The 27,492-nt window shown below is 34.5% G+C and overlaps 1 protein-coding gene across 5 annotated transcripts in view; it reads right to left on the reverse strand.

The window, feature by feature from the left end:
• Positions 1 to 15: 15 nt before the first annotated feature.
• LOC101743655 (monocarboxylate transporter 10) overlaps positions 16 to 27,492 on the reverse strand; it is a 147,310-nt gene continuing 119,833 nt past the window's right edge. For 2 of the 5 annotated variants that reach the window (XM_004932582.5, XM_062675195.1), the window contains exons 2-11: positions 24,303 to 24,728; positions 11,882 to 12,055; positions 5,977 to 6,136; positions 5,216 to 5,523; positions 4,486 to 4,707; positions 3,224 to 3,361; positions 2,199 to 2,325; positions 1,617 to 1,714; positions 832 to 1,049; positions 16 to 391 (exon numbers count right to left, since the gene is read on the reverse strand). In XM_004932582.5, coding sequence (XP_004932639.1) covers positions 152 to 391; positions 832 to 1,049; positions 1,617 to 1,714; positions 2,199 to 2,325; positions 3,224 to 3,361; positions 4,486 to 4,707; positions 5,216 to 5,523; positions 5,977 to 6,136; positions 11,882 to 12,055; positions 24,303 to 24,585 — 1,968 coding nt within the window. In that variant the 5' untranslated portion in view covers positions 24,586 to 24,728 and the 3' untranslated portion in view covers positions 16 to 151. Of the gene's footprint in view, positions 392 to 831; positions 1,050 to 1,616; positions 1,715 to 2,198; positions 2,326 to 3,223; positions 3,362 to 4,485; positions 4,708 to 5,215; positions 5,524 to 5,976; positions 6,137 to 11,881; positions 12,056 to 24,302; positions 24,732 to 27,492 lie in introns of all 5 variants that reach the window. The other 3 variants (XM_038019180.2, XM_062675194.1, XM_021352191.3) reach the window with 2 other exon arrangements.

Here is a 27,492-nt window from a genome sequence, read left to right on the forward strand (position 1 = left end):
AATGAAAATGCAGTGTTCATAATAATTTTTAATAAATTACATCATAGTACATACACAAACGCTAGTCGCACACAAAAATAATTTAATGAGGTTAAATAGGTCGTACACTAGTTTGTTACTATTTATTGTCTGAGTAATGTTTCACTACGTTTTAAAGTGACGCCTCGTTGATCACCGTAATCAGTCTGTTGTTTGTGTTGTTATGGCACTTTTTCTTCCATTTCGCGTTCTTGGAGTTGTTCTCGGGCGATTGTTCTTCGTGTATAGAGGATGGCTGCGGAGGGGAATTCCCGACGACGACGGACCACCGCCTCCCGCGACGTTCGTTCAAATTCGGCAGTTCAGCTATCAGATTGTTTTCGTATTCGCTCAACATTAAATAGTTTTCCACCTGAAAAGAAATGAGGGTTTAGGTTTTATGATATGGGATTTTTTTACTCCACCAGTAAAAAAAAATCATATATCGGCGTCTTGGGAGACCTCAAGGGAGGTAGGTACCGCCACACTGTCTATTTCTGCCGTGAAGCAGTAATGCATTTCGGTTTGAGGGCGGGGCAGTTGCTGCACCCTGAAAGATTGAAATATTAAAAAATCTGGGAATCTAAAGGTAGATCTGAGAAACATCTAGGAGTTAACTTTGTTACATTCTTGTTAATTATTACTTCAACATATTTGTCATCTATGTGTTTTGGAGTTCTCTTTTCGTCGATTATTAGTTAAAAGACAAAAAACGAAGATATTTTATTCAGAGATTAAATTTAGTTGAAGTACGTTCATGTGCTATGATTTCGTTAACAGCATCACAAGAAAATTATAGATAAAATTACTTACCTTATTACAACTTGTGATACAATCGCCACCGCAGTCCAGGTCTTCGAGAAGGTGCTCTGGGATCTCCAAATCCAAGTCGAGATCAAGGCCACCTTCTTCGCTGATGCAGGTTAGTTCAGGAGGAACATTAGGTGGCGGTGACCCGAGGCTTCCTGGACCTATGCTATCTAGTAGATCTCGACCGGCCCTATCAGGGGCTATCAATTCTGCTCCTAGAACTATATTTTTTGTAACTATTAGTGACTATATTAGTGTTTCGAAGTATCACTTAAATCTCCTCTTTCAAAATTGCTGCGCATAATATTTATGAAATGCGGCTCAATCCAATTCCACTACGTGTGACGTCATTTGGGGGTAAATAATCAACAATCTTACCATAAATTATACTCTACACGACAATTCACCATAAAATATATGGGTGTGATTGATATTTAGCTTGAGAAAAAAATCGTAAAACTCTCACAAAAATATCGATTGAATTATGGTTTTAATTTAGTTAACATCCCATAAAATTATTTATGACCGTTGTATTATTGGGTGGTCGATGCCTATTAGGAAGGTCAAAGTAACCAAAATAAAACCACACCATACTACAAGCGACGCTCTCTTGTATTCATCCTTTTTAGATGTGATGTGTGTTTTTTAGAAATGCAAAGTATTATTATTTCAAACATATCAAATTTAAAAAGAAACGAACAAAAAAATCTTATTGATAATTTATTTTATCAAGGAGCTTGATATTTGTTGTAGTTGCATACAAGTAGTCATAATGGTTTTATAGTTACCTAAAGCGGTAGCAGCTCCCACGGCGGTGCGCGGTTCTCGCTCGCGGCTGCGACGAGGTCCACACGCCGATTCGCATGTAGCCGTACCGCCATTTTCTCTACAAAATAAAATGAATCAAATAAAGGTGTATAATTTGTTTCTATATTCGCGGACAGTCTCATTACTAGAATGTTCTCGTCGAACCCGTCCCTTGCGACGAAAAGTTCGGCCATAGACACAGCTCACTGAGTTTCTAGCCGGATCTTCTCACGAGACATCGACATCATATTATCTTAAATGGGTGGCAAGACTAAATTTATGATGTCTATGAACTCTGGCAAGTACTTAACACCAATGTGCTTAGTGCGAGCTTGTTTAACTTTCTCGTTTGCCTACGTTTATCGCTAGGGACGCTGTTCAACTGCATACAAATTTGAGTCAACTTTTACGTTATCGAGAACGTTAAAAACTCGTACTAAGCACTCAGAGGAGCCGGGAACTCATCCAATGATCAATTGAATAAAAGTTTTTTAGTGTTACCGTGTTAGGATAATACACTCATTGTGGAAGCACGATGAGAGAGTACAATATTGTTTTCATACTTGGTGTGTTTATGAGCGACGCTGCGACGATGCAGGTCTATACAGAAGAGAGACAGAGAGCCGATAAGAGAACACGTTGAGCTGAAGTAATAGCCCGCCTTGCCGCCGCAGCCAACGTTAATGTAACCTGAATAAAACGAACAATTAGTACCTACACGTTCAATTAAAAAGAGTATTTTTCTTTACTTCTTGATTCTTTACTCTCGAAAATTGAGTTAAGAGGTTACCGCAGGGGACCATGGGATAGGTATCTGAACAGTCCTTAAAACACTAAGCGTGTATTCTGTTACTCGTATTATTAATTAATCATGGGTTAAAAGATTTTACATACTTTACACGTCAAATTTTAAAGACATTTATGTAATCCTAGAATTTATCGTAAGCCTTTTTTCTTCTTTTAGATAGCCGAGCGAGCTAACGTTTCGCCTGGTGTCCAATAGTTATCGAAGCCCGCAGAGACATATTGAGGAATAATGGTACACGCGCGTTCTTCGTAAAAGCGACGCGTCACGATAATCGTCTTACCGTGGCCGCCTCTAAATATATGTCCAACCCAAGCGGCAAGCGACGAGGCAACGCAAAGCCACCGTCGCCCAAAACATGTCTTATCGGATTCTCCCGATCCACTCTCGGTGCTTTTAGGCATTCCAGGCACCGTTCACCTTTCTCTTCAAACTCGTCGAATTCTACTAGGGGTTCGACGTGCAACTTGGAAATGATCCACTGAGTTTCTTGCCGGATCTTTTTAGTGGGTTCCGGTTCAGATCCAGTGGTAAGTTCAGCGAAGCACTGCACTTGGTAAGACTAGACTAAGCTCATCTATCTAGATAGAGCATGAGCAGAGGCGCGTAACTGGAATAGCCCTTTAATCTACCTACGATTAGGTGGAGAAAAAATTCACCCGGAGATATGAATCCGAACTTTCCGTTGATACTTATACGACCCAACAAAGGCTTCTTTTGAAGTATTTTCTGCTTCGTGGTAGTATTGGGCTCGGCAAAAGAAGATAGTTTAAAAAGGCAAACCTGATAAAGGAACTCCAATAGCAATGGGCACCGCTTGAGAGCATTGCACGAAGCCCCAAGTGCGTGCAAAATTTCGTGACCTGACTCTTTCGTAGGTATACATCTTCAAAGAGTAATGGTAGCCACCGCAGAAAATCCCTAGAATGTACATAAACTATTGTCAAATTCGTTAACTGAATGAATCTAAAAGGTTTTGTCCTTAAAGTATGTAGTAAATGCATTTTTAATCTTTTTATATTCGTCCTACGTAGGACTAGTGAAAACTATTCAGGCTTTGTTGTGAGTAGCGGTAATTTTTTTAAATAGTTATATTTTTTTTAACTACACTAGTGCCAAGTGCCATCAGCTGTTGTACGTCGATAGTGCCTACTAGGTCAAAAACTTGCCCTAAAATATCGATAACTTTATCAATGTAATGCAAATATTCAAAGAAATGTTTTTTAATTTAATTTCAATTCTCTAATTATTAGAAATTTTGGTTATTGTAGGCATAAACACGGCCTCGTCTGTGTGTGGACAGTACCTTATTTTCTGCATAACTCTTATAGAATCCTATCTTGTAATTAATAGGACAAGGGTGATTTTTTCCGTATCTAGGAATGATTCAATAGAGAGAATGTTGGATTCATCAGATTGCTTAAACTGTAATACGCGACTCCATCGAGGCCAAAGTACCAAATCGCCCTGGCAACACCATCAATATGTGAGGGTATTCATAATTTTTGCGGGATACCTGTCTCTGAGGACTTTTTGGCGGGAACGCGAGGAGTGAAGTTGTGTGATTTGTTTTATTTAGTGTTTCTTCAGGTTTAAATGTATAATAATGGTGGTTTATTAACCGTTTAATATCTGTGAAAGTGCACAAATGTGGGAAAATGAAACAAAGCTGCTGGACGTAACTTCTCGGGTTCCTCCAAAAAGTCCACTGAAAAAATCTCAGTAAATGACCACCATTTTACTGCGATTATATTTCATCCCATATCATTTCATTTCATTAAATTTCATCCCAGTTGATTAATGTCTCAAATTAATCATCTTCATTTCATTTCACTCCATATTATCATTTTTCATAAAATTAAGAATTTAAAGTAAAATAAGACATGACTTAAAGGTCTTAGTTACCAGGTCATAAAATCTCTTAAAAAAAAAAAATACCTGTCTCTGATTATACCCACAGTATATTCGTGTGGCTATACCAGGTTTTATAAGTTCACGAATCCTACTTTCACGTTTCTAAGTGGAGTTTTAATGAATTCTCTTACCGTATACCCAAGCGAACATAACATAGCCCCTATAGGATCCTTCGACAGCCGTGAGTGCCATAGTAGCTAGTCCACAAACGAAAACAGCTGCTTGAGTTAGATACTGCCTAGCGATTCTGCATTCGGCCGAGTTTTGTCGGACTAGCAGGCCGAACGCTGCACAGCCCACTGCCCAGGCGAGTCCCAAATAAGCCTGGAGCAGTTCAGCTGTGTCACCTAAACCTGAAAATTCAAGATATTATCTTAATTAGCAATCAATGACACAGCCTTTAGATATTATTGCCTTGATGGATAAAAAAAATCTCAAGTTTGCTATTTGCCGCCACCCACCTTGAGACGTTAGGTCGAGGCCTCAACTGCATTGTAGATTTAAAGTTTCATTGTAGAATGTTTTTACTGTAAGTTTTAAATACTTACAGGAATCGGTCGACTCTATATATGTACATATTGCAATTATGCCCCAATTTAAGTGGTGCATGTGGATATAAATTCGCGGTTAAAGCAAATAATTTTGTTCGCGAACGCAGACATAGTAAATGAACTGTCATTTTATTGGAACTGTATGTTGTTTTTATTTTGATAAACATTTTTTACTTTGATAAACATTTTTTATTGTCTGCGTTATATTTTATTGTATTTCAATTTATAAAAGCTAGGCATCGACTTAGACGCCGCATGCTCGCCTAGCTTCCTCAACAATAAGATATAATATTTGTATTAAGTTTCATACCTTCTTCCTCAGCGTGATAGGCTAAATAAAATATAGGCGTGTTTATTCCGAACGCGGAAATTCCAGTTGACATTAGCAAGATTCTGACTGTTTTCGATTTAAGCGTCGAGAAATCGAAGAACGGTTGTCTATCGTCTGCTTTCTGCCTGTCTTTCATTTTCCTCTTGATCTTATTCTGGTTCTTCAAATGTAAAATTGCTCGTCGCTGGGGATGATACAGAGAAGCCGAACGGTAGAATGTTCCCAGAATAAAGGTAACGAATACTACTCCGGTGACTGCCTGCAAGCCAAGTCGCCACCCGATCGCTCTAGAAGAGTAGAATTTACCAGTATTAATCAAGGAGTGAGCACGTCTCTACTTTGTTAAAACGAATTTATCTCTGAACACGTTGAATGCCATATAAAAAATCGAGTATTTTTATTCAGGCCACGGTGCTCATCGATGAGCCATTCGAGCCATGAGGGTCACCCTTAAAAATTTCTTCTAGACGGTAATTTTTATCTTCCGTGCCAAGTATCGCATTTTATAAATTATAGAATGATTATCTCAAGTTGATAAAAAATATTGATTCCTTGATTTTGGCATGGCCCGAATGTTTATAGTACCTACGCTAATCCCACCGATGGATCGTAAAGCGTAGAACGTAAAATGTTCATTTTTGGGCTAATTTTGCTATCGATGCACAGGTAAAATCATCATTCAGCATTATGCTTTTGCCAAATAGTTTGAATGATAAGTAAAATTTAATTATGTTCATTACCTGATGACACCTTTGATGAACGTTGACATGACAGCTATGCCCAGACCGCTGCCGCTGACTATAAATATTTCTACCAGCTCCCGTCTTCTTTTGAAGTATTGAGCTACCATTAAAGTCGAACAATCTCTCGTGAGACCCACGCCCACACCTACCACCGTTCCTAGAAAAATAATAAGGTAATTTCAATGAAGATGCAAACCAGGTTTCAAACACGGCACTTTGTACTATGTAGGTACATTATTCTTAGACCATAATGATAGATGATCTTTCGCTCTCTCTCTCTCTCTCTTTTTCTCGGTCTCTTTCTCTACGAGTACTGTGAGCCGCTTTGGGACTGAATTTGCCTTGTCTTACGGTATATGAGGGTTGTTGACCTATGAATCCTACCTGTACGTTTTTTTATTTTTTTTTGTGCCCTTGTAGGCAGACGAGGATACCGCACACCTGATGGTGAGTGGTTACTATCGCTCATGGAGGTCAGCAATGCCAGGGACCAAGCCAAGCCGCTGCCTATCCACTCACATCCTTGCCCACAACCTAGTCTACTTCTACGAGTACGAGCAGTAATGAACAAATGTGTGCGGTTTATATAAGAAGTAAAAGTCTCTTTTTCATACAAAAAAATGTTCTATGCACTTATATGCATCTTATACGCACAAGATATTATTTTAGATGCTTCGATCTTCATTTTACAACAGTACCACTCACTGACGGAGTGTTAATAAAAAATTACAAATTATTATAACGTTTAAGTAGGTATGTAATCTTAAGTTACAATATTTTTTAAGTAAGTAATCAGTTCAATATTTTTAGAATATAGACCTTTCAACGCTCTTGTCTAATAAAGATTTACTCATTGAATGCATCGATAATATATCGATGATTGAATGAATGTAGGCCTTGTTAATGTGTATCAAAAACGCTTGTCTGTCTACTAGATTTCAAGTTCTGTTTACTTTGTTTAAAAGTTACAGCTATTTTAACTTCCCTGTCGAAATGTCCAATCGTTGAAACGCGATTTCTCCACCATAAATCTGAGTCACACCGTAAATATTTGCGACTCGTATCGATAGGTAGAGATACAGCTATGAGAAATAGCGATAGATGCGAACTGAACATTAAGCGCTCTGATAAATAAATCACCAGCAAAATCTTGACGTGATGCTTCATGCAACAAAAGGAAAAGGTTGTGATTTTACTTACTACTTTATAAATGAGTTTCGCGGTTTTACCCGCGTTAATTTTATAATTCTGAAAGAATGAAATACGTTTCATATTCTCGGGAGTTTATTGTAGTACCTACGTAACCCACCAGTTGATTTGCAGATCCTACGTGCTAATGATGCTTTAGTAATATTTGTTCTAATTTTCATTCATATCCTTTGAGGCATTTTTTCGTAATTCGTGAACAAACATCTAAACTAACAAACTTTCAAATTCAGAATATGTATTATAATAAGTCTAGATATTTCGATTTTTTTTTTAAATGTTTCCACGCAATATTTTTTTTCTCTTAATTATACATATTAATTTTAGTTTCATAAACGGTGATATTGTTAATGTTCTGCTTCTATGTTATATTATAACATTAACAAAATAACCATACATTTGGCGCGAATACTACTCATTGAAAGTTCAAGCAATGCCCAGACAACAAATTCAAAGAAAGCTACTGCAGAATTTCTTCTATGGCATGATGCCAAAAACATCAACCACATTATTTTCACTTTGAATGCCATTTTACAATTCTTTTCAACAGCAATGTCCATATTTTATTTACTAAAATGTATCAAACATTTTTCATTTACATATTTCAAAAAATATTTTACGGACTTATAAAACACCAAATGAATCCTAATTTGCTGTTAGCTGTACATAATTAATTAAAATTAAACTAGTTCTAACCTGCAGATTCATTACAAAACAAAAAATAAATCTATACCTATTTAATATTATAAAGCGGAAGAGTTTGTTTGTTTTTAACGCGCTAATCTCAGGAACTACTGGATAGAATAGAAAAATTATTTCAGTGTTAGCTAGCCCATTTATTGAGGAAGGCTATAGGCTATATAACATCACGGTAAGACCAATACAAGTGGAGCACCAATAAAGAATGTCTCAAAATAGGGGCTTAAATAGCTTCCTTAACATTATACAATTCAAAAATATTTTCACTTTCTACGTAAATGAAGTGAGGGGTAAAATTTAGCGTTATGCCAAAGTAACTATTCGTACTATAACTATAACGTCGGAAATTATGCACTACTGCTCGACCTCCCCGGTCGGAGACCTAGAGGTAGACCTAAGACAAGGCAGGAAGGATGTAGTGCTGAAGGATAAAAGAGTATGCAATGTTGCTGACGAGGATGTCGAAGACAAAACGAAGTAAGTTGAGGAGTAAAGTAAGGAAAGGAAAGCTGACCGCACCACCATGTGGGATAAATAGCTGGGACGAGAGAGAGAGAGAGACAGAGTTCGAATTTTTTCTATAGATCAATGCCAATGTAAACCGATCTTTCTCAGAATATCTACAAATTTAGTACTTGTTTCTGCTAAAACAGCGTAGTAAATGATATTATGCATTTAAAAGATGTCATCGCTTATCAAAATTCAGGAGGGTAGCTCAGATGTGACAGACGACAAATCACTGCCATTCAACATGCAGATAAATTGTGGTTTTGTTTTATGTTCTTCTGAATTGCACTCATTGTTAAACAAACAATCGAAATACTCAAAAAAACAATGTTATATGTAAGCAACATAGGAGGTAAGACAGATTCTTGACACAGCAAAACGCCAGTGAAACTTACTTATTTTCGGCGAAAAAAAAACAAAGTACGTAGTCATATGAAATTACTATTATACTTAAATTAACGAATTAACCAAGATTGACTGAATTCGTATTCCTAAAATATGTGTTATTAATTTCATATTTCGGCAATACCTAATTTAACCTACATTAAAAAATAAACTTAAGATGGCTTTCACAACAAATATATAACCTAGTTTTAATAGCTTTGTGAGATAAAATGCTCATTGACTATTATAAATATTTGAAGAGTAATCAGTTAAGGGCGACTATTTTAATTATTGGCACCCTTTATACTGAATAAAGATTAATTAAACTCTAGAAAGAAGACAACAAATACAATATTCTTCAATTTCTTTGTTTTATGCATTAGATAGACAATAAAAGTCAGCATTAGACATTGCATTCATGTTTATTCAGTGAAAGACCGCTAGATAAAGCCGCGTCAGATTGCGGTTGAGATAATGTCGTATTTTGCTGCAAATTCCCTATTCTTGAGACGTTTGCAATAGACGTATCGTTGATTCATATACTTGTTTTAAAGCATATAGTTTTATTTTGACTGTTTTTAAAAAAGAGTTTTGTTTTGAAATTTCATTGAATATTACTTGAAAATTATTAAAATTAATCTCACTCACAATTATTGTAAAGACCGGTTTGTCATCCTCTAAATCTATATCAACGCCGGCCTATTTAGATTAAAAGAGATGATAGCAAATCCCGCCGGATTTAACTGTAACTCCGTTGATATGTATAGTATAATTTAAATAGTTTCCTTTAAATATAAACTTTACTTTGAAATAAAAACGTTTTACTATTAGACTAGAATTAGAAAAATGTAATTATGCAAATTGTATTATTGTATCAATTTATTGGAAACACAAATGATGTAGGGGAAAGTTGACGACATTAAATTATTAATATTTGAAAAAATAATTTATGATCATCGTGAATTTATATTGTGAGAAACATATTTGTAATGGCCAAGTTGGATCAGTGTGACGTTTACAACTAACCGAGCTTGATAATGTTGTACGGAAGGTCGCGCCCGACGCGATGACTACTAACAGACACCTACATTTTGCAGTAAAGAGCACAATTGCACAACTAAATTGTTTTTGAAATGAACACTGATCGTACTCTGTAAGTTTAGACTTGTGCTTTGCAAAAATACGAGATGTAGTTTTGAAATTCAATAAAACACGCATACTTCCGTATTTAAAATTATAAGTATGTATTTCTACAACTAGTCTGCGTTCCATGCCGCCTAATTTCGATTTCGAGAGCAGTGCCAGTATTTCTGTTATTTTAAATTAGCAGTTCTCTAGGCCTCGTTGGCATAGACTTAATTAGTTGGTGGGAAATGGATTTTTATATTAATAATAATAATGATTGCATTTATTTACTCCACAATACTAATACAAATAAAATTTCAATTAATATGACATAAAAATTCTAATTTTAAACAATATTACAATATATTATACTAACACAGTGGAGATAAAAAGGCCGCGGCTCAGCTTTAAATTTAATCATTATGCATTAAACTTAATTAAATCATGAAAGACAGCTATAGTATCATTAAAACAAATCTAATACTTATAGTAACTTAATATTAATAATAACGCCATCTGAGTATTGTATTCTACAATAGAGTACCACTATTATTAAAGGCGCCTATTAATCTTAATTTTTTATTAATATAGCTTTTCCCCTGCAACTTCCCCTGCGTGGATTTAACGAATTTCGTAAAAATCTATTTAATGGTTTGGGCGTGAAAATGTAACAGACAGGCCGAGTTAATTTTCATAGTAAAATCATTTGCTATATAGGTATAAGTTCTAACATCTAATTTATCTATTAAAAAAATAAAAATAACTTGAAATCAGGAAAAATCTTGTTTCAATGAAATAAATGGTTTTAATGAAATAAAGCATTTATTTTTAATGTTAATTCCTGTCTACCTGTGGAAACGATTGTAATTATTCACGGTGGGAATAGGTAGGGTCATTACCCTATCTAATGGTGGTAGCTACCCGTGCGGGCTTACAATACGTTCTATCAGAGGTGAAATTGGCACAACAAGGAGAACACCAATTTTAATGCTCATGTTAAGAAGACACAAAAATACATTTAAGTCTTTTAGAATAAGGCAATATTATATTCTTAATATAGATATTTGTATGAGTGTCGTTATCTTGAAAGGTTGTTGATTATAGTGGGTACCTAAGTGATTTTCGGCATTTTGATCTCTTACTTGACAACAGGTATGCTAAATACCTACTTCTTAAAGTTCATCACGTTGCATTTCCAGTTTAAGTAACCTAACAATTAATTTACATTTGTGCTAAAATAGCTTTGTTTGAAAGATAGATCTAAAATGTCTTTCGTCGTGACACGTATCGCGCAAATGCTTTGTTCTATCAATCTAGGACGACTCCCAGATGCGGAGATGTTTTCATTAAAGATATTCCCGTTTATTTGGCCACGGCTAATTAGCGGATACCTTTGATGTATGAAAACAAGCATCGGCCGTTTATCTTTGTGTTATTAATTGAGTTGTCGGCGAATGGGCGAACATTTTCAGTCCTTGTTTTTTAATGTAGTAATTACAAGAAGTTTATTTTTTAATTTTAGCAGACGAGTCGCTGTTTTTATTATGAATAGGACGCATGTATATCTTAGGTTAAATGATTTGACATAACAATCGTCTGTTTGAAGATTATTAAGAATGGTATCTTTTTGCAAGTTGGCAAGTGCAACGCCAGTTTTTACCATGTCACCTAATTTCCCATCATTTGTAGCATTCTTATTTTTATCTTCTCTTTCCTAATTCCTACCTTAATTCGGTATTGGTGGTAGGAAATTTTGAGAATTTCCATATGATGTTGTTCGCAATCAGGTGTTTCTATCTGAAGTGCTAGACAGCCATTGTTCCAACAGAACTGAGATTTTGACTTAACTTTTCAAGGTAGAAGCAGTCTCTCAAACGTACCAACCTATACCTATAGGCTTCAGTGATCGCACTAAATTATGTTTGTCGTGATATCATAATAATTTGATATCAAACCTTAGAAAATTGAAAATAAAACTTACCATAACTGAAAAACAGCTGATGAAATTGTGTGGCAAATGATGTGAAGAGACATCCCAGAGCTGCTACTAAACCACCCACCACCGCCGTAACGCGTGTAGACTTTCGAACGCAGAGGGCCACTGTTACTGGAGACAAGGCCAGTGCCACCCCCGCTGACAAAGCACCTAGACATCCTGAAACAAAATGAAAACTAAACTGTATCAGAACTGCATACATTAAATAATGTCCGTGAAAAGAAAACAATTTATTCATAGATAGTCGTTTGTCAACTTTTATGTGAATACCATCTTTATTATTATTGGTACAACACAATTGTATATGCTAAAGAAGAGACGCAGAAAATTAAAACAGAATAAACGTTAAACTGTTTTTAATTTTAATGTATTTAATTATAAATCTAACATAATTTGATCTTGAAGTAGACAGTCCAAGGCTTCGTTGCGATATTTCTTGGTTTACTTTAAATACACTAGTGTAGCCTGATTGTACACAAGCTCGTAAAGATCTGTGTGTGGCATATCGGCTTCCTTCTACGGCGCTGATTGAAAGGGTCTGTCAGTTAATGTACTAAAATACATGATATGTTTTTATTATACATTGCTTCTTATAAATTACGTTTTTAATTACTCCTTACACTTAAATTATGGCGTAAGAAATTAAAGTGAATGTGTATAAAAATTCTTAGTAATAGTATAGTATTCTTAGAAATAGTATTTTGTTGGAAATACAGTTATTGTAGTTCATTGGTGGTACGGGGTGCTGTAAGCCCACATAGGAAGGTACAATAATCCTGTCTATTCTTGCCGTCACGAAATTCCAGTTTGAAGGGCTGGGATGCCTATGGGCTCCGGTAAATACTTAACACTAGGTGGGCCCGTGAGGTCGTTCGTATTTTTAAACTTTGAAAATATTTAGTAACAGACAACTATTTTCAAGATTTTAAGTACCTATCTATGAAAACTATCGGGGATGTATTTTTATGAGATATTTTATTGTTTGTTTTCTGATTTTTTTTACAGTGTAGCTTTTGACTACAGAAAAAAGCATTGCTTACGATATAATCTCATGAGTTGTATGAGAGTGAACTTTTTAGTTCTATCATTTATTTTCCGTAAAGCAAATGTAACCACTGTATTTTCTTTAAAATACTCATTTCGGTCTTTTGAAAAAAATATAGTCGTTAAGATTATCTTTAACGAAAAACGAAATAATAACAAGATGCTTTATAAATTTACACCGTTTCTTTATTGCTGCAAAAGTTCCCATATTTGGAGTTTTCTGCAACAAACGTTTAGATTATACGCTGGCCGAATGCCTCTTGAAGTGCCTCAACAATTTCTCCGTTATAAACTTACCAACTTACGTTATGGAATGTGAAAAATTAAAATTAACTAAACTAAACATTAAAATTAAGACTAAAACACATAGGGCTTAATGAATTGAAACTTTAATTTAATTCTAAGTAAAGTAAGATGAGTAATTGGGTTCAATTGGCGTATCGGTTGGAGAGAAAATAAAATTAGATGGTTCAGTAACATTTGAAGAACGATGTCATGCAGAACTAAGGGATTCAAGGTTCGATGACTTGTACATGCAACCAGAATAATTATCTACCACAAATCGTATGTTTAAATCTAACAAATGATGTTTGTCTAGACTCGTGTCTGATTAATTTACGAATAAAACATTGGACCATCTTACGGAGATTTTCTAAGTATCAAATAGTTTGAAGACAGAAACGAAGCGGCACGTCAGATATATCAGTCAGTCTTTATAAAGTTGGTACTGAAATAAACCGGTTTCTTTGCGAACTGTGCTTAAGAACGATTTGCAAAACAAAAAGGGCTTTAAGAGAATAAGCCGAGTTTTGCTTAAAACAATAAATGTTGTACCACATGAGATTATTGGCCACTCTCAATCGATTCGCAATAAAGAAATGTACTGCATCAACATCTTTTAAATAAATTGAGGATTGTCCGTTTTAAACTTGCCAAATATCGGCCATCAGCTGACACTGTGCGAGCACTTTAGATAAATTGAAAGCGTTCTCTTTCGGATTTTTTTTTATGGGTAAGTGTTTTGATGTGTTTTTTTCAGCTATTTCGGCTTTTGATGCTTGCAATGTGATTCTGTATTAGAATACGGCAGGGTTTTTAAAAAAATAAAAAAGCACATGTTTTGAAGACTAATATAATTTACTAAATAATTTAACATTACAAAGGTTAGCCTATTGGCTTAAACTTTAAGCGGTATTTTGCAGGCAGCCAGGTACATAGAGAAAATGTTTAATACAAATAGTGGTTTTTCAATTGTGAAATATTACATGTATTTGTTATTTATATGTCGCGTAGGAAAGCTTTATGACACGCGTAGAATATAAATTAGTGTATTATCTTTGGAAGATTCTATAAATAAATAGGTGAAAACGAAACATGTAGTGATATTTTTTGTTCTTGTTAACAATGGATTTTCTTTTGCAGCATAGTTTCTTGGTAGGTAGTGATGATATTTATTTTTGTCAAAAACTATTGTATATTGGTAATAATTTATTTCTCTTAAAAAAAATCATAATTAAAAGAATAAAATCAGTATTTACACAAGTACATAACTTTAATTAAAAAATTTGAAATACTAATGGTCGAATGTCAATCACAAGGGCAAATACCTTTTTTTTAACGCTAGGGAATCCGTTTTTGGGTACGGAATAAGATACCAGGTTATGTCGAACTTCGGCGCCTCCAGAGATGAAGAGGGAGAAGAGGAAGACAGAGGTCCTCTTCTTCCAATTCCTGTCGAGAGACTAGATTAGACCGTGGCGCTGCGTGGCGTTAGCCACGCAAGACTCGCCCCGCAAAACCGACTACCGACTAAACCTTATCGAGCTCGACTCCACGAAACCCACGGTACCGTATAGTGCGCGCCGAAAGTTCGCCTTCGCCGGTACCCGTCCTGATAATAGGACGGGATTTCATCCGCGGTAAGATCCCGCGGGACGTTGTCTCGGGAGGCACACCGTGGGCGGCGCACGGGAGCCAGCTTGCGCCTCCTCACCACCGGACTGACAGGCGAGCATCCGGTGACTGGGGCAAATAACTAGTGGTATTTATGGACAACAATTTAATTGATATCTATAAATAACTTAATAATATGTATAAAGAAATGTGAGCCGCCTTAAGTTATCAGTGCTGTCATATTCTTACTTAACTCCAATTTCGAATACTAGCCATAACTAATTTGAATAAGGAGTTCTTGCCCCCATCTTATTATTAAATAATCAATTTACATTAAAATTTTCTTCAGTTCTTGCAGCACAAAACTATTTTTAATGTTTTTTTCCGTTTCAAAAAAGAAGTGGACTAAAAGTAAGGCAGTTTTTTATGATTGAATGATTACTGGTGGCCCGGAGGCCTTTCCAGTTTCACCAGAACAGGTGGGCGAGCAAAGGCTCAGCCAGAGGAAGGCAGTATCGTGCTTAATGCCCTACATCGCAGTGGATACCAACGAAGGATTTTTGAACTTCAAAGGCAAAGCTTGAAAATATATAGTGCTTGTCTTAATTAGTAACATAACATTGAAGATCAGAATGTCGAAAACTGTGAGAGGAGCGATCGACCTTGTGTCGCACTAGGCATCGACGGCCATCAAAGCACGCCAACATGTATCCTACAAAATCCTACCTGCACTGACAAATATTGGTAGATAATTAATAATAAAAGAAGGCTATAGCCGATTTTATTTGAAAAAAAATTAGATTGATATTTATTTCAGACACGGCAGAGACTTTTTTGCGGGAAAGCTAAGAGCGAAGTTGCGTGTTTTTTTTTATTTTTTTTGTTAATTTAGCGCTTCTTAAGGCTTAAAAGTGTAATAGCTGTAGTTTATTAACCGTTTAGCATCTGTGGATGTGCATAAATTTGAAAAAATAAAAAAAAAGCCGCTAAACATGGCCTCTTGGGTTCTTCCAAAAAGCCCAGTAAAATCTTCGTGAATATTGCTTCGTTTCATTTCATTTTATTTCATCCTAATTTATTACAATTTCAATTAAATCAACTTCATCTTATTTCGCTCCGTAGTAGATGTACATAATATGTATTTACAATCTAATCAATGCAAATATTTTTAAACTCTTGACTAGCAACAAAGGCATCACAAGAAGCCAATTGCCATACTCAAGAAAAGAAGATAAAAAAAGCCATATCAAAATGCGGCCGGATTTAGTTAACATTTAACATAGCGCACATAACACACCGCCCCCGGAAAAAAGTTTTAAACATTTGAAGATCCATAATAGTCGAAGTTACACTGTGTTGAATGTATCGCAGTTTTTAAACATTAGATATTCGTGATAATCCATTATTATATTAAAGTACCACCCGCAAAAATATGATGACTGAGATATTTCATTTCATCTGTCTTGTTTGTTGAATAAGTCATATATGTATGTACAGAAAAAATGTAAGCGATTATTGCTTGTCATGGTGGCAAAACGCGTTATGTTATCACTGAGTCTGTCACCCATCCGTAACATATTAAACGTCCTTTGAGATGATAAATGTGTACTGAGGTCGGCATATTTGTGGCTCGCAGGGAGGAATTTGACCGGCGCGGCAGTTTTAACTCTAAAAATTAAAACACAAAAACGTAATTATTCACTTGAATCGGATAAAGTTGTGGTAGAATGATTTTTCCTAAAGGTCATTGTCCGAAATATATAAAAAAAAAGGTCGTCAATTTGTATTTCTATCTACTTTTTCTAACGAATCTTACATATAGGCAATTAAATAAAATTAATATACAATATATTTTCAATGTGTCATGTTAAATGTATTGATATGATAATAATTAATATAATAAATTAACGGCCGTCTGGTGTAGTGGTAAGTGACATGGTCACTACACAAGGGGGTCGCGGGTTCGAATCCCGCCAAGGGAAGATATTTGTATGATAAATATAAATGTCTTTTCCAGGGTTATGGATGTATATTAAATATATGTATGTGTATAATAAAAATCTTACATTTATTTCCGTTATCTGGTACCTGTAACACAAGTTCTTTACGAACTTATCACGGGACAAGTTAACGTGGCGTGATTGTTAGTAAATATTTATTTAAAAAAAAAAAAAAAAAAAAAAATTTAACTATTTCCTGCATTTAGTACTAGTATAGTGTCTATAATTGGTTTGCGTAACTATGAACTTAAATTAATAGTTTCGATGCATTCGGATCTACAAATGTAATCTGGACTGTGATCAATATAGAATAGACACTGGACATTTATATAATCAAGTGAAAATCAATCAGTTAACTTATAAATTGAAGCTAGGGCACGAAATAAATAATTAAAATTTGTATTGTGTCTTGCATCATTGATAAATCGTCAATCAATTAAATTCCTTAAACAACTGTCGTCAAAGTTTTTTTTTACAAAAACCAAAAATTTACAATATGTCAATTTCAACGCGTAATAGACTTTGTTGCTGTTTTGCGTAACAACGTAGAAAATTGGTAGAAGTGAAGTGAACATGATTTAGTTTTGGACTAGGACTAAAAATCAATTATCTGATGAAACTTGACTGCGGCCCTGGTGTTTAACGCATGCCGTCGATTCTAATAAACGATTGCCGATGATTGACACTTCAGCTAGGTGTCAGCACTACACTGAGGCCGACGGGAAATTAATAGTTTGTGTCGACAAGTTCAAGCCATAAAGCAAAAATCAAGTGCCTTTTGTTTGTTGGAAAATTGATTTTGGGGCGTCAATAAGCACTGAGAACTATTATATGTTCCACTTTTTGTGACTAAAAAATAATTTCGTAGCTTTTCGGTTGAGTTTTGGAGGTTTTAATAAAAAATTGGGTATGCCTCTGCCGCTGATGCAACTTCAAACCTTTAGTTCGTTTTGAGACTTCATTTTTGCCATGGAGCGTGAAGAACGGGAAAGATTTTCTGGAAAGATTTTCTCTCTCAAGTGCTTCCCAAGCTGACATTTTCTTTTCCAAATGACATTTAAAAGAGTCTCAGTAGTATACAACGGCTTTGTTTTCCAGATAGCTGTGCTAATATCATGAGCTCAGAGTTCATACACGATATAAGCGGTAAACAAAAACCACGCAAAGGGTACTTATTCAATTATGACAGTTATCTATACACCATTCCTCATGCAAATCAGAAATCTTCACGAAAAACTCAAGGATTGTTCGTAGCCTAATGACAAAAGTAATACTCTAATTAAATTTTCCGTAATAAATTCAAACGAACGAAACGAAACATGACTATGAATTCAACGCTGTGTTTATAAGCTTAACCACAATCCTTCTCCTACGAGGAGGGCGCTGACTCAATTTATTGGCAAACTTTTAATAATAATGATTGATAGCACGATGTTTGAATATCCGGCCCCTTTACGTGATGATAAGTTAATCACCAGTACAGAGTAGCTGAAATTGTGCGTTTTAATTGTTTTAAAGCAAAAGTAATCGCGCGACGTGACTAAGAAAAATGAGTCTTATGTGTGTGTAGCTTTGAACTTTTTTCATTTTAGCTATACAAAAATAAAATTGGTAACACAAACCATGACGTAGCTTCCAGGTTTCCACCATTACTTTTAGTTACCCTGATCTTCATGGTTTCACGCATTAGAATCACTATTACAATGTTTCACTCAAATAATGAATTAAAAAAAAAATGGTGGCGCGCCGATTTCTCGAAGAAGCGTTCTGACGCTGTTTTGAGATACCTACTGATTGGTTCTAATTCTGAGTGGTCCTGAAGATAGACATTCCTTACATATCATGGCGCTCCGACGGTCATATTGCAAAAGGGCAACTTCTCTCTGACTTCCTCTTTCCCTTTTCTCTGCTCTTGGTGTTCATTATGTTATTTCTCTTATATGTTTGATATGATTAAGCCTAGAAACGTAGCCTGTCCATTTTCCACTACACTAATCAAACTCTACTGAATGTCGTCTTAATAGTTAAAGTTTTAAAATTATATTACGTCACTTGTGTTCTCATCGAGTTTCTACCAACAACCTAACCCTCTCATACAAAACCCTTTGACTGGCATTCGGCGTCTATATTGAGTCCCATTACTGTTTACGATAGTGATTATCGATTCTGCTACATTTCTGACAAGACCCTCGGAACTTTACCACAGCGTCAGTTTAAAGGTATTTCTGTAATATAACTTCTGAATATTTAATAATGCTATTGCTGAATGAGATCGAGATCAATATAATATCTAGGTAGGCTTAGCTCGTCCATTCTATTTAATTACAGCTTCCTTTCTTGCTGCGGTAAAGCCAATTAGGCTTCGAATCCTTATCGCCGTTCTAAGTAAAATACTGTTTCATTTCATTTAGCCTAGTAGACGATTACAAAAAATATAGATTTATTTCTTTTTTTTTTAGGATTCCGCAATCAAACGAAAAAAACTGATTTATATTTTGATTTTTACTAGTCCGTGTTTCCTTGTGTAACTTTTAACAGTATTTGAAAAAAGTACGGAAAAAATTCGGAAAGAAAGTAATTCAGGTCTTAAAAGGAAGACAAGGGATTCTTGGCGATGACATGAAAACACTAAAAAATCACTAACGAATATTCAATTTTTTTTGGTACAGGTCCATTATCCTTTCGTCTTTGGGAATGACATTGCTCCTACCGAAATTTCTAAAAATAAAACAGAATCCATAAATTATACCTCATAAAGAGATAAAAAAAAATGTAGTGCCCAATGCGAGGATTCTGAATGTTTTTATTTCAGTTTATAGTTTGTGAGATATATTTGCACATATAACGTCATAAAAATATGTATTAAATAAACACAACTTTTTACAAGTTTTCAATTTAAGAAAATCTTGAAAAAAAAAAGTTTGTCATGTTAAAAAGTCTTCAAATAAAATCTCAACAAGATCTACGTTATGTATTTTATTTTTATTTCAACGTAGTAGGATGTTGCAAATAGCCCCTGTAACAATAATAAAATAATATTAGTTCAACTCAACTAGGAAAGTTGGAGCCTTCACTGTGCAGACTGATTGATATTCATTTTTGTCAGAAAAAAATATTGACGAAAAGTGTTTTTTTTTTTGTTAAATAAATTACTACAATTGTTAATGTTAGAAAAGCACTACTCATTGAACAATTAATTACTTATTATTACTTTACGAACAAAGTTGTCCAGAAGGAGGTGCTTTGATTCACTGTGTTTTAAGATATATATTTTTTCATAATTTATTTCCATCTTGTTTATTTTGTTAAAACATACCAGGTTTTGTTGAATAATTTATGCTTATAATATCGATCGTGTGAGGATATATTTTACAAACTAATCAGAATTTTGTAGTACCCACATAATGATACCATTTTTTTGTTACAGAAGATGAATTAATTTTCGAATGAGTTCACTCTCTCAGATAACACGTTTCAAGTTCTTAAAGGAGAATCTAGAAAATATAAAACAATTTAGCATATAGTTCGGTAGGCTTATTGAATGTTTCAATGGTACATTAGTTGACGAAATATCGATAGTGGATGAGCTGCTTAACATAGCGGTGTGCAAATGTGAATTGTTGACGGTTCAATAGGTTTTATTTGGGTATCTCTTATCTATATCACGTCTATCTACATTATTATTATATATGATGTTATTTAGAAAAAGTAATCCTATTGCGATTGCCATAAATTATCCACCATCTACAAGCTTAAGCTTACGAAACCTTGTTGAAATAGTAGCTCTTTTTATATGCGAAAAACGAAAATAATTTAATACTTGATGACTTCATTTATTTCTTCTGTAATATTCTTCCTGCATTTAGATATTTGATTACGCAATTTTAGGATGAGTCCTGCATTTAAAGTGAAGAACTCCAAACAATGGAAACTAACATTCCTCAGTAAAGGCGTAAAATCATCAACGTTTCAAATCAAATTACATACTTGAAATCCTAATGCCCATTCCCTACAGGACATAGGAATATTTTTGCTTTCTTTGTCCTTTTAAGAATTTAATTCAATAATAAGCTTTGATGATATATCGCTTTTCAATAAAACCTAACAATTTCACTTCACTATTCTCCTTATTCAGTAATTGCACTTTATCTTTGGTTACATTACATTAGGTTAAGTGACATATGTTGATATATATTGAGGTGTTGTTAAATTGTTATGAACTAGAGGTCCCGCAGTAGTCGAAATTCGACTATAATTAATTGGGATTGTAAGTTTAACACTATTATGATTGTTTTTTATACTTCTATAATCACAAATTTCGCCAAGGCTACACTATTAAAAAGACAAACAATATTTAATCTATTCTCAATTTGACAACAGACGTCAAGAAGAAAAGTTGGACAATAAATAATATGCATGCGTGTGTGCGTCAAATACATGGTATGTAGTGTGTGTAATGTTTTCTTTATTGATTTAATGTATATTTTGTAATGCACTTCTTCTCTATATTCTCTATAAGCGTGGAAAATTTCATACTCCTCCGTCCGCGTAATTTTCGTAAAAAGGGATACAAAGTTTTTGCTTCACGTATTAATATATAGATTTATCTTAGGGACAATGAACGTGCTATAGCTTTTCTCTTAACTTAGTAAATATTTATAATGAAAAAAAAAGGAAAAATTAAATATTTTGCGCTGATATTGATGTTTCTTATTCACTACTTGGTCTTAATTAGATGTTTACCAAAAGCTATATACGAGTCGTCTATTATCAAAGGTGGCAATCTGTGCATTTGGACAAAAAAATGTTATTGATATGTCAATATAGATTGATTTGAATATAATCGTCTCCTTCAAAGAATACGGTTCAAAACCTGCATTAAATAAAGGTTAATAGTTAACCTGTTATTTATCTAAGATGTCGTTCAGAAGAGTTTTGTGACTGCCAATGGAATAAAAAGTCAATAATTCGTTTTTCTGATTTACCAATAATTTTCCAAAAGTCAGATTGCCGGCTTTGATAATAGTCGATTCATACGTGAGTGGCGATATGAAATCCACTACTAGTAGTTAACTTAAATGGTTTTATTTATATTTAAAGTAACATCAGTCATATACGTATATTTAGCCTCGTTTCTTTGCTATCTAAAATATACACTTATTCTCAAACTTCGTAATATCATAGTAACTCATATGATTTTATATAAATATGTAAATAAAATCAAATAACGATATAACGTATGGGCTACACATACATACAGATCATTGTGAAAAATAACAGAAATGGTTTTGTGTAGAAGTGCGTTGAACTGTTTCAAGAGGTTGGTCCGAACTAAAATTCGACTTTACAAACAAATTATTCCAAACGATGACTAGTCACTGAAGCAGAACGTTATAGATGCAGACAGCTATTGTAAACTTTTCCACCTTTCAAAGAACTTTGCGACTATTGTGGAGGGTCGCCTCATCGAACACTTGTTCAGGGTGATTACACACATTACTTACCACCAATATTAGACATCGAATGTAGAACTTCTCAAATAAACCTAACAAAATATTATATCAAAACAAACAGTTCGAAAGGCGATAACCTCATTGGAATTTTTATTAATTTGCTTCATATATTATCTAAAAACAAAAGTTTCAATAATATTTAGTACTAGCTGACCCGGCAGACTTCGTAGTGTCTCAATCGATAAATAAAAGACCTAAACTTTTGTATATAAAATAAACTTAAAACAAACAAAAGGAATCCGTCCGATGGCGGATACAACAAAGGGAAAACAAAATTGTTATTTTTATGTAATTCCGAGCATTTTCATATTTATTCACCTTTTAAACAATCTCTGGACTTCCACAAATAATTCAAGACCAAAATTAGCCAAATCGGTCCAGCCGTTCTCGAGTTTTAGCGAGACTAACGAACAGCAATTCATTTTTATATATAATACTAGCTGACCCGGCAAACGTTGTGTTGCCTTAAATATATATATATAATAAGATTTCTAGGGAAATTCTACTGTAGAAAAAAAACCTCATTTAACCATATAATACCTCATTATAAACAAAAAAAATATATCCAAAAAATTAAAATAAAAAATAAATGTTTGGGGTGGACAACCCTTTTCACTTAGGGGTATGAAAAATAGATAGTAGCCGATTCTCAGACCTACTGAACATACTATTGATACACAAATAAAACCAAAAAAACATGGCTGAAAAATGTATAGTATTGTATAGCTCTCAAATTATATATTAAGTGTATAATCTATGATGTATAGTGAGTAAGTAAGACAGGAGACCGGCTTCGTCCTCATCCCTACTACGTGATGTTTGCTGGATGAGTGGTGACACCTGGCGGGGATAGCTGATCAATTGATAGTTCATCAGTAGTCGACCGGCGAGGGCGGGAGATCAAATTCAATTTAAAAAAAATCATAGTTAAAGGAACTTGAAATTATAAACTCTGAATAAGAATTTATCGTACTACAATTATTATTATAAAATTTGATTGCCATCTTGCAACCTTATTGCAGATCTGTGCATAGAAAAAAAAATTAATCTGGTTGGAAAAATAGGGGTTGATCATATAAGAGTGAAAATTGAGAGTAATATGATTTTTTTTATTTTAAGTCATAACAAAATAAAATAAAAAACTTGCCAAAAAAATTAAAGTTTATAATTAACAAATAAAAAATAGCGGTTGATCATAGAGGGATGAAAAATTGAGAGTAACATCAGATTTTTTATTTTAATTCATGACGAAATAAAAATAAAAATGAAAATCTTGCCACAAAAATTAAAGTTTATAATTAACAAATAAAAAATAGCGGTTGATCATAGAGGGGTGAAAAATTGAGAGTAACATCAGATTTTTTATTTTAATTCATGACGTAATAAAAATAAAAATGAAAATCTTGCCACAAAAATTAAAGTTTATAATTAACAAATAAAAAATTGTGGTTGATCATAGAGAGGTGAAAATTTCAGAGTAATATGAATTTTTTTATTCTACGTCATGACAAAATAAAAACAAAATTCTCGCAAAATTTTTTAAAATTTTTAATTAGCAAATAAAAAATAAGGGTTAATCGTAGAGGGGTGAAAATTTAGGGTTGTATGTATTTTTGTATGCTGTATCATAAAAAAATAGAAATAAAAAATGTTGTCTAAAAAATAAATAAATAAATTTAGGGGTGGACCACCCCTAACATTTAGGGGAATGAAAAATAGATGTTGGCCGATTCTCATAGATACCGGATAAGCACAAAAAATTTCATAAATATCGGTCAAGCCGTTTCGGAGGAGTATGGCAACGAAAACTGTGACACGAGAATTTTATATATATAATATATAGATGAGTGATGTAGATGTTTTGTTTAAAAAAAAACATCTAGGTACATATAGATTCAGTAAAATCATTTACGGAGTTATTTTGTATATCATTATAAAAATGTAGGAATAAATTACCTGCTTGCATTCGGACTTCTGGGCCGAACCGCCTTATAGCTTCTACCGCTAGAATAGCCGACGCCTGGTGGAGGCCATGCGCCAAGAGTTGCGCTAGAGTGGCCGCGGCGGTTACCCCCCATCCCCAGCCGCCCTCGGGATAATAATGTCGCGTGAGCGTGAGTAGCTGACGGGGATCGAGCTTCGCCTGGCGCGCGGGTGCTCCACTCGCCGCCTCCAGCACCAGCGGTAGAGACCTGGTGCGCAGCAGCGGCGCGCCGCCCGACGACCATGACTCTTCCATTAATGCGCGCGCGCATCATGCGCCGCCCCCATCACCGCCACTTGGTAAACACCACACCACCTTTTCTCATGTCCGTTCGTTCATTACCAATATTCACTTTTTGATAAAATATTTACGCGTTCGATTTCGACTTCAGCACATAGCTGCTGAGTGAAAAATTGATTGTAGGACGTTATGATTTTTTTTATTGCTTACATGGGTAGACGAGCTCACAGCCCACCTGGTGTTAAGTGGTTACTGGAGCCCATAGACATCTACGACGTAAATGCGCCACCCACCTCGAGATATAAGTTCTAAGGTCTCAGTATAGTTACGACGGCTGCCCCGCCCTTCAAACCGAAACGCATTACTGCTTCACGGCAGAAATAGGCAGGGTGGTGGTACCTACCCGTGCGGACTCACAAGAGGTCCTACCACCAGTAATGAAATACATACCGATCAATAGGTTATGGAGGCCCACTAATCACAATTAATAACAATAGCTTGAATTGCAACACCCTTAACACATGCCTAAATTGTACATTTAGACATACATGTATATAAGAATGAAAGTATGATATTTCCAAATCCAAATTTCAAATGAAATAAAACGTGTGTATCATGTTCTGAATCGGAACACTGCATCTTAATAAACTGGTATAGAATTAGAATGTACTCGTATAAAAGCATTTTGTCCTCGACCGGAGGAAGCTATCGTGGTCAAGCTACAGATGTTTGGGTCAATTTTTACTAATTGTTATTAAGTTTTGTGTTTGTTTTTTATGTATTCGGGTGAATCTTACCGTATTTTTTTTATATAGGTGTTAAGCCGGGATCGATTATGTTTTTTTCCAACAATACATTTAGTGATTCTTAACTATTCAAGAGTAAGTAGCCGTTAAGTTTAAAAGACAAAAAATAAACGGAAAAGCCCTACGTTTTATAATTCGCAAATAAATTCATATTTTATTTGAACCGACCTTTTTACTCCCTTTACGAGCAGATTTAAGACTGAGGACGAAATGAAAAGGTTATAAAAAGGGATTGTAGGGTTTAAAGACATTATTTAGGTACGAGCTGAGTAGGCGCCGTCATTCAAACAACTCAGTTGCGAGACTCAGTTTATGGTGCTGATAAACTTTGCATATTTGCAGAGCAAAATCTATCTCCTTTAGAGGCTACTAAACTACAATTGAAGCACAGTTAAGTTTCTCTTTCAAGTCTTGTTTAGAACAAAAAATTCTTAGCGTTTTTCATGCAATAGATAAATAATTTTGGAGCGTACGTGTGATATTTTACATGAATGTACATCAGTAAAATCTGCGTAATAATAGCGTTTCTACGTAATGTTATGAATACAGCTCAACATTATTCATATGAATCTCAACCCGGGCTAAGCAAATAAATACGTGTAAGTTCGTTGAAATTATCGTCATTACGTTGTCAAGCGTCGGGTTTTTGTACCGTCACGTCAGCACGATATTTCGCACATCTTGTTATTGAGAATGCGCACAGGGTCGCGTTGATATTGTATTTTGTTCCATCTAATAAAGTTCGATAAATTTTAATGTTTTTGAAATGATTTTCACCGGTTTCGGAGTATAGATTTAAGCGTGATTAAAATCGTTTTTATGGTCAGTATATCATTTATCTACGATGTTTCAAAAAAAAATCGTTTTCGTGGTTACAAAATATAAGTCGACGACGAAAATATAGTTAAAACCTTATTTATGAGTTATTTGGTTTGAATTCGGAATTCGGAACTGTGTGTATATTTGTATGTATATACATATATTGTTTTGTATCTTGTAATATGTATATATTCTTATATGTAATGTTTACTGTACGCACTGGGTTTGTGTTCCTAATTCCTCTTTCCTTTTGCGGGTCTACTGGAAGAGATTTCAACATGAAATAAGTAGTGCCCTTGTACTCTGTATCCTTATTGCCGTGTTTCTTCTAACAGCTGTGTGTACAAAATTTATTAAATAAATAAATAAAATTTTGCATTCTTTAGTTTTTCAAATTTTAATGCAATTCTTCGTAAGAAGCAATGGGAATAGAAAAACTGTTAGTCTTTACGCTATAATTTTTAATTATTTATATTATATATTATATTAAAGTTAAATTATTACTGACGACATTATAACATGCAGCATATGCTAGCATATTCTGGGTGCAAATATTTGCACTCCGATAATAATTTGTAACGAACGTGTAAAAGAATACTGTTTTAGGATGCTTAATAAAAACGTAAAATATATTTTTCTTAAATGATGCAGTTGGCGTAAGTATTAATTTGTCAAAGAATTTCCACAAATCATTTGATTAAATACCTATATGTTGTACGTTCCTAAATCCTTTTTAATCAAACCTCGTGAATTTTTTTTAAGTATGATTTTTGCTGGCTTTATTACTTTTTCAATTACAGATCTGTAATTAATTACCCGATAGTTTTGTACCGGTCTAGCTTAGGTTATTCAATTTCAGTCTGTGATCTCACGGATTTTATCGATCGATTAAACTGGTTGTAGTCGGAAGTATTATTGTCTGGGAAAGCTCACCAATCTATTAAGGCTGGGGGTAACTGTTATTTGAGTTTTATAGTGGTTTTTCAAACTAACCTATCCAACTTTGTCCTACATTCACGAAGAAAAATGTTTAATACTTTTTTAGTGCCGCGATACACGATTCAATATGCGTCATTACTGGTGGTAAGACCTTTTGTGAGTCCGCACGGGTAGGTACCACAACCCCACCTATTTCTATGGTAAAGCAGTAATGCGTTTCGGTTTGAAGGGTGCCGTTGTAACTATACTTGAGATCTTAGAACTTATATCTCAAGGTGGGTGGCGCATTTACGTCGTAGATGTCTATGGGCGTCGGTAACCACATAACATCAGGTGGGGTGCGAGCTCGTCCATCAAT

The sequence above is a fragment of the Bombyx mori genome, chromosome 23, assembly GCF_030269925.1.
Source record: "Bombyx mori chromosome 23, ASM3026992v2".
NCBI lineage: Eukaryota > Metazoa > Arthropoda > Insecta > Lepidoptera > Bombycidae > Bombyx > Bombyx mori.